Source organism: Cyprinus carpio, chromosome A18 (assembly GCF_018340385.1).
Source record: "Cyprinus carpio isolate SPL01 chromosome A18, ASM1834038v1, whole genome shotgun sequence".
Taxonomy (NCBI): Eukaryota; Metazoa; Chordata; class Actinopteri; order Cypriniformes; family Cyprinidae; genus Cyprinus; species Cyprinus carpio.
The window spans coordinates 8,536,446-8,548,052 of record NC_056589.1 but is presented as its reverse complement, the minus strand read 5'-3'; the positions used below and the strand labels follow the sequence as shown (position 1 = coordinate 8,548,052).

Below are 11,607 nucleotides of genomic sequence, written 5' to 3'. Positions count from 1 at the left end.
ACAGTACAATTTAGAGTTCTCTATAGTATGATTTAGTGAAAGCTCTGCTGGGACTGTTCATTTCAAATGAACCATAAAATATGTAAATCAATTACAGTATCTTTACCATCTGATACCATCCCTGTACCATGGTACCAGATCTTTTGTTAGTCGTTGTAGCACTATCAATCAAAACGATATGTCTGACGTTTAACTACTTGAATTAATTAGCAGCATGTAGAGTGCGGAAAACTAGTTTGAAAGTAGCTTCCTAACTCCACAGTGTCATCTTTATCAGCCGTGAATGAGAACAAGAGTGGAGGTTGATGTGATGACGCAGGTCTGTACCTTGGGCCGCTCGGACTGTCTGCGGTTTACTCCACTACCTCCAAACTCTCTTATCAGCTCAATACAGACTCATCAAGAGCTCTGTTGAGACCACGACTCACTGTTTGTGTTCTGCTGATAGCAGCCAAAAGAAAACACTCAGAAGCCGCTCTTCATCTGCGGGTGCAGCTCTGTGGGAACGTGACCATCATGAACTGGATTCAGTGTGTGCATATGTACACTAGTAAAGACGCTTCCCGAATTTAATACAACCCTGTGCATTACAACTATTTCAGTAAAGTTTAATTAAAAAATTAACATGAATTTGAACATTTCTTTGAGTATTTGGTTTCTTTTATTCTTCCCGTTATTAACCGTAATACTGAAGCTGCATGAACAAAACCTGATGATCATGTTTTCCAGTATGATATGAGAATCATCTGAAGAGCATCTTTTGCCCCAGTGGAAGCAAGAAAATCTGACCAACTGTACAAAATATGGCCACAGATGTACAAGTGTCACAAAATAGCTATTTGATATAGAGCTTATTTAATTAGTGACCAAAGTCATTATAATATTAATATCATAATACTACATAATATAGTATAATTTAAAAAAAAGTTATTTCCATTAAAATATTTATTTATCTTAAAAAAAAAAAATCTGGACTTAGATCTGGATAGATTTCAGTTGAATAAAACATCTTATTTATAAATAAATATTTAGTTTTATGCTGCAGTTTATCATTCTCAAATCACTGAAGTGTTTTTTTTTTTTTTTTTTTTATTATGCAAATGTGTAAGTGGCATCACTTTCTAAAATATTTGCACAAGGTCAAAAAAAAAAAAAAAAAAAATCAGCCACTACATTTTCCCCATTACTTTTTATACTTGTGAATTCATTTTACAAGTTTATCTGCTAACTTTATTCACATTACAGAAAAAGTCTGACTAACATACCACACTGGCACCCATGCTGGTCTGTCCGCTGCCCAGCCATGGCATGGAGGATGATGCTGCCATTTGTTGGGGGGCAAAGGGACTGGCACTGGCCTGGGCGATGTTGGTGTGAGATGAGCGATAATCCACATCATCAGAGCTACACAGAGAAAACAAGACGTTCATAGTAATCACATCTATGAGCTGAATGATTCAAACACACACAGACAGGTGACGGACCTGCGAGACTCCTTGTCAAAGTCCTCTCCGATCCAGGTGTAAGGCTGAGCTGCGAGCAGTGAGGACACGTCCACTTCCTGGACATCATGAGTAGACGCCAGCACTAATTCATTAGTGTTAGCTAGATAAAGAACACAAACACAAATTAAATGGGACGTTAAAACATTATTGTTATTTTTAAATAGAGAGTTTACTACAGTATGTAGAATTTAAAGGGGTCATATGATGCAATTTCAAATTTTCCTTTCTCTTTGGAGTGTTACAAGCTGTTCGTGAATAGATAAGATCCCTAAAGTTGCAAAGACTAAAGTATCAAACCCAAAGATATATTCTTTATAAAAGTTAAGACTCGTCCACGGCCTCTTAAAACTCCTTGTTTAAACACACCTCCACATCATTCCTCACGATGTGGGAAGATTTGCATAATGCTGCCCAAATGTTCATGTAAAGAAAGGAGTAATTTTATTGTTGCTGCCACCGCCGCCGCCATGTTGTGAAGACACTGTGTGTTTCGTTGCGAAAGTGAAAAAACTTTGTTTGGCCTTCAAAAGAGGACACGACTAGAAATTAGTCGTTAAGTTTTATTTACAACAATATTCCAGAACAGTTCAACCCAAAATATTCAGACGTATGCTGCTCATTTTATGGAGGACTGTTTCCTGATCCAGGGAGAGTAGACTAGAATGCCGGCTGTTCTGACTTACTGTCTGTAAGTACGTTTACATATTTAAAAAATTTGCCAGACTATTCAAACGCGAGTTTTGAGTAGTGTAGAGTAGTGCTTGTTGTTTGTCGTTTCTCCGATAACAAATGCAGACATGGTTTTATGTTTACGCAGCGCAATGCAATGCAACCCGTAAAAGACAGTATAAGTCATTATAATCAGTAATTATGTCCCCACTGGATGCAGCAAATGCATCATTTGTAATGGGTTTTATTGAATTTGTCTCGTCACGCCGGGAGACGGCAACACAGATATTTGGGCAATCACAATGCACTGGATAGCTGGCCAATCAGAGCACACCTCGCTTTTCAGAACGATGAGCTTTGTAAAAATCATCGCGTTTCAGAAAGGCGGGGCATAGAGGAGAAACAATAATGTTCAGTATGTGGAAAATGATGTGTTTTTTGAACCTTAAACCGCATAAACACATTTCATTACACCAAATACACAAAATAATGTTCTTCTTAACAACATAATATGACCCCTTTAAAAGAACAGAAAAGAATATTGCTGACAGAAAAAAAAGTTGCATTTTAATTATTGCTACAAAAATTAGCGCGTTAATGCCGGTGATAAATTTTTTTCAGTTTAACGTGTTAAAATTATTTAATGCAATCCACGCAGGGGCGGAGCTATGGTTGGCCACCCCACTCACAACTGCTGCTTTGGTCTCTTTTTTTCATGACAAGAATTGCATTTATTCAGACGCAGAAAGTCTTTATGACCGCATCAAATGGGGGACTTTTCAGACACGCGCGAGTCAGATGAGAGTGGAAAAGCAACTATGCTCATAGCATATGCTTGTTCAACTGCACGCACAAATGTGCTGATGCGTGCTGTAGCCTGTATCATTTCATATCAATGCATGAAAGAAACGACGAGCACGCAATGTCATAGTTATGTCGTTAAGTCATGAAGTTCCCAAAAAAACAATTAAAGCTGCCTTAAAACCGTGCATGCATGTATTTGTTAAATATGAGTCACATCCTTTCTCTTTGGAGTGTTACAAGCTCTTGGTGCATAAAGAAGATCTGTAAATCTGTAAAAACTAAAGTCTCAAATCCAAAGAGATATTCTTTATGAAAGTTAAGAGTCAACCACGGCCTCCTAAACTGCTCATTCTAACATGTCCCCATGTCTACATCACGATGTGGGAAGATTTGCATAATGCAGCCCAAATGTTCATGCAAAGAAAGAAGGCGTAACTTTTATTCTCACTGTTGCTGCCGCTGCCATGTTGTGAAGACACTGTGTATTTCATTGTGAAAGCGAAACTACTTTGTTTGGCCTTCCAAAAAAACACAACTAGAAATCAGTGGGTATGTTGTATTTGTATAATCCAAATATACAGTTGTGTGCAGCGCATTTTATGGAGGATGAGGACTGTTTCTTGAACCAGAAGCCTACAATGCGTCTGTGGCACAAAGGCTGTTTCTATAAAGTGGGGCAGTTGCAACTTTGCAAGGACAGTCTAGCACTTCTGACTCACAGTCTGTAAGTATGTTTTTTATATTTAAAGAATTTGCCACTGATGATTCAAACGCAAGTTTTGAGCAGTGTAGAGTAGCGCTTGACTGTTGTTTCTCCGATCACAAATGCAGACATGGTTTTATGTTTACGCAGCGTGATATGCAACGCGTAAAAAGATAGTATAAGTCATTATAATCAGTAATTATGTCCCTACTGGATGCAGCAAATGAGTCATTTGTAATGGGTTTTATTGGTTTTGTCTGGTTGTGCCGGGACACGGCATCACAGTATGGTAAGGGGCGTAACATTTCCATCACACGCTTGAGACATTTGGCCAATCACAACGCACTAGATACAGCAGCTGGCCAATCAGCGTATACCTCACTTTTTTAGAACGCTGAGCTTTGTAAAGGATAGAGGAGCAACAATAATGTACATTTTATGGAAAATAATGTGTTTTTTGAACCTTAAACCACATTGCATTACACCAAATACACAAAATAATGTTATTTTTAGCAACGACATATGACCCCTTCAAGAACATGTCTTGGAAATGCAGTGGTTTTCAAAACTGTCCTGGAGCAGCCCATCTAACTTATCCAACACACGATTCAACCTGTCAGCTCATTAGTAGAGACCTTAAGACCTGAGGTGGGTCAGAATAGGTAAAGAGATGTGTGTCAGATCCACATCATGTTCAGCAGCAGCAGCTCTTAAAGTAATAGCAGCCAAAAAACCTAATAACCCAGCTGCTGTGATGTCTGTTAATCAAAGAACTAAAGAAAAGAAGAGGAAATCAATATTTTTGTAGCTTTAAGGATTCATATATATTAAATGTAAAATTTAGTGTTTGATAACTTTATTCAATTTCTGTATATTTCTGGTAATTTCATAGAGATATCAGTAGTATTAAAGTACATCAGTAATAAAAAAGAAGCCATTATACAAATACAAAAAAAAAAAATACACTGTCGTTATATTGTTTGTACATTAATTTGAATATTAAATGCGATTAAGAAAAAAAATAAAAGCCTTCTGATTTTAAGTTTGAAAATGATGAAAACGCTTTTATTTATTTATTTATTTTTAGACGCTTTTATTTTATAGTACATATTAGCATTTTATTTTTAAATTTACTATAAAATAATTGTATTTGTATTTAATACTAGGCCTACCTTTTATTTTTAATAATATTACAACACATTATTATTTAGTTTATTATTTTATAAAAAAAAAAAAGAAAAAAAAAAAATAAATGAAGTGCAATAATATTATAACTATTATTAATTAATTTTTTTATAGTTATATTTATTGGGTCACGCTATATGCAGTGTGAGGATCAAACCAAATCTCCAGGTTCTAAAAAAGAACCAGGCTAAAAAAAATGATGTGCACCCATGACTATCTTAAATTTATTACAGTGTACAAAACAATCGTTCTGGCAACAAGATGAACACTTCAACTAGTACCACAGGCCTACTATTAACACTGAAGTCTTCCGGTTTCATTTTACAGTAAATACAGTCGATAAAACTAGAGAGAGCACGGCAATGTGATATGAGACATGAAAGAAATGCCAGCCTCAAATACACGGATGAGCTGTAGGATATCAGAGAGAATCAGACAATTTAAGATTCGATCAGAACCATGTTGAAACAACACAGAGAGCCAAGTTTCACAAAGAGGCCATGAACAACATGGACGGCCATCGTTCAGATACCCTGGGGAGCCAGCAAACCTAACTAGCAGATTAAAACAGCTTGCAGCGTTAAAACAAAAGCACACTTATTGATAATTCAGACACAGGAAGGATATTGTCAAATTTGGAACGAGCAACCCAAGATTAATGGTCGAAGAGAAAACACATCATGACCTTCACAAATAAAACCCTGAGGAAAATCATGAGTTAAGACTTACCGGGACTGGTTTTCCCTCACTCAGGACAGAGACCAGACTTGTACTTGTTCTAGATCTTTTGACCTTTTGTTTGCTCACAGAGCACATCCTCACACTCATAGAATGGCACAGAGACTGTCATATATATATATATATATATATATATATATATATATATATGAAAGGGATAATCAATGGCTAGCTGTGCATTAAACGATTTGAATGCACGACGTAGAGGTGAAGAACTACCCGACATGCAGCGGAGGGGCATAACATTTGCCTCTGCAAAGTGCATTCAAATCGTTTAATGCAAAGCTAGCGGTTGGTTATTCTGCTTATGCCATGGTCATTTGCCAGCATTCACATATTAAAGATGTTAATAATATTTCACCGGAACAATAAAAATTATGGTTTGTTACTATGGTTACCAATGTTTATAGGAAGCGCATTAACATAGAATGCGATTGAACCGACCTGGAAGTTAAACAAATTTAATCAACACCTGCCAGCCAATCAGAATCGCGTATTCAGACAGACTATGGCATATATATATATATATATATATATATATATATATATATATATATATACACACACATCAAAATTATGCTAAAATTACTTCTAAACGAATATCAGTCCCTTGCAAAACTCCGTATCATGTATGTAACCCCCACATTTCAGTATCATGCTCTAATTACTCATTATATATGTACTTTGAATAACTACTGAATAGTTTATAGGGTTATATTTGAGTTTGGTATGTGTGTGTTTGAAAATTCTTCCTTAAAACTTTTCTATCAATCAATTATTTGTAAAATGTTTTATATTTTTATTATAGAAATCATGTTTAAATTATACTCTGCAAGAGCAGGAAAATTCAGACCATGTGACTAACATGATAACGCACTGATTTATGTACGAGGAGGAGAAACATAGCAACACCCCAAGCAAAGACAAAGTCTAAATGGTCAAGACACCATTTGGGATGTGTCCAACACCGAGTTTAAAAACTCAAGACACAAACAAATTTTGCTTTTGCCACTGCTTTGCTTTTAAGCTTTGTGTTCTTTGAGTGCTCTTTCAGCTGGCTTCCTGGCCTGCTTGCCTGCTGCTCCTCTACCATCATGAGGTGATAAAGCCATCATAGTCTCATCACACCCTTCTTTCTTTCTTTTTCACTTCAGTTTCTTTACTTTTCCGTTGATGGTTTCGTGTTCTGAGTTAAGTTTTGCCATAAAGATATGCCTCCGAATGCGACCTCGTCTGTGCTCACTGCCAAAACTTCAACCAGTCCACGACTCTGCACAAATCCTTCAGCCAACGCCCAACGATTGGCTTCCCCAAGACATCACTCCAGATGCTAGTAGACCTGGGAAACTCCAAATGACAACAAAGGGAGTCCCGTAACACAGGTAAACGCATGTTAACCTCCAGATTCTAATCTTGTGCATTTAATATAAAGTTCCATAGAAAAGCCTCATTGAAAATTAAATGCGAGGGTTAATTAAATGACTGATGGTTGTTCAGGTCTAAGAAATTGCACATATTGCTATAAACTGGGGATTTTACATGTTCACTCTCTTACAAATTCTTCCCTCACTTTCTCTGTTTCTGCAACTTGTGTGAATGTGTGAGTGCATGTGTTTATGTGTCAGATTAGTTTATGTCTTAGAATTGACCGACAAAGTCTTATTTGTATTGAAAAGTGAAGTATCTTGTTTTTTGTGCTTACAAGTTAATGTCTTAAATGCCGATCTAGTTTTCATACTTTGGATATTCATATATGTTGCAGAGTTGATCACGCCTCATTTGGCGTTGCCATGGATGATGGTTGTTATCAGGTAATACACACCTCCGAATGTTGCAACTGACCAATCAGAATAAAGAATTCCAGAGAGCTGTGCATTAAAATATATTAGGTATATTATATACTGTATTTCAACTGTAGTTGAGTTACAAGCACTTGGAGCATTTGAAGTCCTCCACATGTGGTTTGCTGCATTAGCAATTATTCAATGAACTAATTGACTATGAAAACTGACCTCAAACCATGAGGCCATTGACAGGGCCACTCTCTCTATAATAGAATTAGAGATAGAAATGCCCTTACCTTGTTAATGGCAAACGCCATGATGATGTCAGATTCTTTATGGATAATTTTGGCTTTGCCTCCCGGGTAACCCATATCAGCCTCCACCTGTAACACAACACGCATACGCAAATACACACTCGTATTAGTCTGTTCTGTTGCTGATTTCAAAATAAGCACCCAATCACATCCACACACACAGCAGCAATAGCAGGAAGTTTGTTAACATGCAGTTGAGACCATGTACACACCTCTTCAGAGGGCAAAACTTGAATTAGTTATTACTTGATCTTCTAAACATGGTGTCAGAAGCAGAATCCAGTCTGATCGGTTAACCGCTTTCAGTGCCGTTGGCGGTGAGTGAGGAAGAGCAGTGCCGAGCCAGACGAGTTAGTGGATGTGAGGAAAGAAACAGACGTGTGTGTGTGTGTGTGTGTGTGAGGTCACAGCAGGTTAAAAGAGGATAGAAGCCTAAAGCTTTAAGAGGGTTTCACAGAGAGATGAGCCCCATTCTGTGACTCAGTACCTTGTTGGTTTTTCGAGCTCCAGTAACGTAGTTTTGTATGAGGTGGTCCACATGATCATCTAAAGACTACACAATACACACCACAACACACACATACATTAACAAACACACACAGGGCACAGCACAAAACAAAACACATGCACGAGTGACAAACAGATGGAGAAAAACAAATTAAATAATAAAGACAAAAAAAGTATCTCATTTGGAGCTCTGACAGAGAGAGGTGGTCTTGAGATGACATGCATACTCCCTCCAGCGTCTGTGTCACTACTTAGCCTCAACATATAAAGATGGCTACTTACCACAGTTCTGTATTTATTTGATAAAAATCTTGATTAAAAAACAAGCTGTTTCTCTTGAAGTTTCCCAAATCCTTTAATTCAAATTTAAAACTTCTAAAAAACTAGTGTTTTTTAAAGTATTTTATGCTGGAACCACCCTTTCAATTCAAGCCCTGTTACCTCATTCTTGCTTTGTCCCTACCTCTCAATTACCTCACTCTGGCTCGTCCCCTTCCATACCAAACTCTGGCCCTGTCCCAGGTCTTTACTCTAGCACTGGTCCCGCCCCTTTTTCTACCTAACTCTGGCCACTCCCTATTTGTTACTTACCTCGCTCCACCTTCCTCATTCTACACCATGTCCCGCCCATTTAACTACATAAACTGCATCTAAAATCACATACTTCCCAACCATATAGTAGGTGGAAAACAGTATGTGAAAAAAGTAGCACATCCGAAATCACGTTATTCATAAAACAGTAGGCGAAATGTACCTGGATGACTTAACACTGAAGTGCACACCTGATGGATCTCATGAGGCCATGGGAGAGGATTTTTGAATGGCAGTTAATCGACGTAACTGACGTTTGGTGGTCACATGACTATGACAGTATGTCCAGTTTATATTCATACTATATAGAAAATACGTTCTGTTATTCAAAAGAAGTACCTATTCAGAGAGTATGCGATTTCGGGTGATTTGGTATCCCTCACTCTGTGACTGGCCCTGCCTCTTAAAAATTCTCTCCCGCCCCATTTATTCGGTCTGTGTCTGGTTCCACCCACTGTGTTCCATAGTTACCTCACTCTGCTTCCTTTTCTTTGTGAAGATGTATCGAATTAAAGTCTCCTGGAGAACCTCCTGCTTGACTAGAAAATGCCACAGACGGCGAGCAGGGAAGGAGAGGCGGTGCTTTGACCTGAAGAGAAAAAACAAAAAACAAAACACTTGGAACAGTTGTTTACACATGTACACAATTCTTTAAAAATTCAGTTATTCTTTGGTTTAATTGTAATTCTTGGGATTAATTGAGACATCCGGAGCAAGTACACACTTGAACGGTGTGTTATCTGGTTCTAGCATGGCTTTGTGTCTGAGTATAGCCGGTCCCCCGCCAGCACTCAGGTCCGTGGGGAAGGTGTTGATGTAGTTTGGTGGAGGGCTGTCAAATTTGTTCATTTTTTCCAGGAGAATCTGTTCCCAGTTTTCCAGTGTCTTGAGCATAGCATTGGCCAGGGGAGATGTCACTGGCAACTCTAAGAGAACACAAAGAGGCACAAGAAATGGAAGTGAATTACTTTTTTGAGTTTACTTTCTGACAGTTTGAGCATGTCAAAGTACATTACTACTACTCATGCACCTGTGAAGTCCAGTCCTGTCAGGGGCAGGAATGTCTTGACATTGTGCAGGGCAAGTTTGACCATCACAAGGCGGATCAGAGACCAACTGCAAAGACACAAACACACATCCTTTAGTCTACAGACGGATAGGATACAAGAAACACATGTATTCTGGTGCACACAGGACCAATGTCTAACTAAAAACCAAAATTATTATATTTTAATATAATTTAAAAAGTAGTTTCAGCAGCAAGATTTCTTTACTTCATTCATGAAAAGAGCGAGTTTAAAAACAATAACCTCATTCAAGAAATACAAGCAGAATGCATTGCTGTGCAAATTGTTCATAAAAAACCATTACGATAAATACAGCAAATTACATAAAAATGGCTTCACAAACAATTTACATACATTTTTCAGAAAGGAAGTTTTCATAAAGGTTGTTTTAACTTTTCAACTACTTTTTGCATTGTATGGCACTTAATTTATATTTCAATTTACAAATTGAATCACAATAAGAGTTCCTCATATTAGTTTTACCTCTTGAATTTTCTGTAACAATCCTTCTTAATTGTGTTAATGTGTTATATTTCACCTGTAGGAGTTTGGATCAGAGTGTTCTGTCATCTGTGTGTCTGAGAGGAAGGCATCATCATCATCATCCTCATTGTCACTACCACCACTCTCATCTGAATCATACAGTGCCCCGCTGTCAGAGAGAGGAAGGAAAGGCTGGAGGAAACACACACACACACACACACACACACACACATTCACACAGACAGAAAGCAATGAGACAGACACTCTGATAACTGCTTTTCTGATTTATAAATTGATGCAAATGTTCCAAACACATTTCTATGAAGCACTTAGAACAAAAAAATAACAAGCCTTTGTATATACAGTGCATATATATATAAATATATACATATATTTTTGTTTATAATTAGTGTATTTTGTGTAAATAAGCAGTAGACGCAGTCTCACTTTGGCCACAAAGTAATCCCACATGCTGAGCTCAGGTGGAATGAATTTCTCCTTATAGGTGGGCCGCTCTACAGGGATGGGCGGAGGTGTGGCTGGAGTCTCTTTAACGGGACGTCCAGGAACAAGCATGCGCATGTTAAACCTGCGTCGCTGTCGGTCCACGTCCTCAGCAGGAGGGGCTGGAGGAGGTACTGCTGGAGAAGAGAGAGAAACAGGGAGTGAGAGATACGTACAATACCTCTATATCAAGAAAAGAAGAAAGAGGTATGTTTGAAATGTCATTCTATCTACTACTTCAGGAAAATAAAGTAGTATGTAGTATGTGTACTGTGCAGAGTGCTGAATCCCACAATGCAATGCACTCAATTCGACCTGATTCCAGTTGCACAAATGAATCGTCACTGCAACTTTTCACTGCAATCTCTTTCTTGACCTAATCTGATTAAAAATGCTAAATTATATATTATTGTATATAATAATACAAACTGATCCTAAAATGAGAGAACAACCATGTTTAAACATATCTACAGTAGGGAAAATGTTTATTTGATCCCCTGCTGATTTTGTAAGTTTGCCCACTTACAAAGAAATGAAGGGTCTGTAATTTTTATGGTAGGTTTATTTTAACGTACAGAGACAGAATACCAACCAAAAAATCAAGAGAAAAAAAAAAAAAAACATTATATAAAGGTTGGAAATTAATTAGCATTTAAGTAAGTGAAATAAGTATTTGATCCCTAAGCAAAACATGACATAGTACTTGGTGCAGAAACCCTTGTTGGCAAGCATAGAGGAAAAAGGTTTTTTTTT

General features: G+C 37.6%; 1 protein-coding gene across 1 annotated transcript in view; it reads right to left on the bottom strand.

Annotated features, from left to right (window-relative positions):
- The window catches only part of LOC109110544 (dmX-like protein 2), a 78,970-nt gene that overhangs the window by 6,083 nt on the left and 61,280 nt on the right, over positions 1-11,607 (bottom strand). The window contains 9 exon segments of the mRNA XM_042774962.1: positions 1,266-1,404; positions 1,485-1,606; positions 7,685-7,771; positions 8,190-8,255; positions 9,272-9,389; positions 9,525-9,726; positions 9,831-9,916; positions 10,406-10,542; positions 10,798-10,991. Coding sequence (XP_042630896.1) covers positions 1,266-1,404; positions 1,485-1,606; positions 7,685-7,771; positions 8,190-8,255; positions 9,272-9,389; positions 9,525-9,726; positions 9,831-9,916; positions 10,406-10,542; positions 10,798-10,991 — 1,151 coding nt within the window.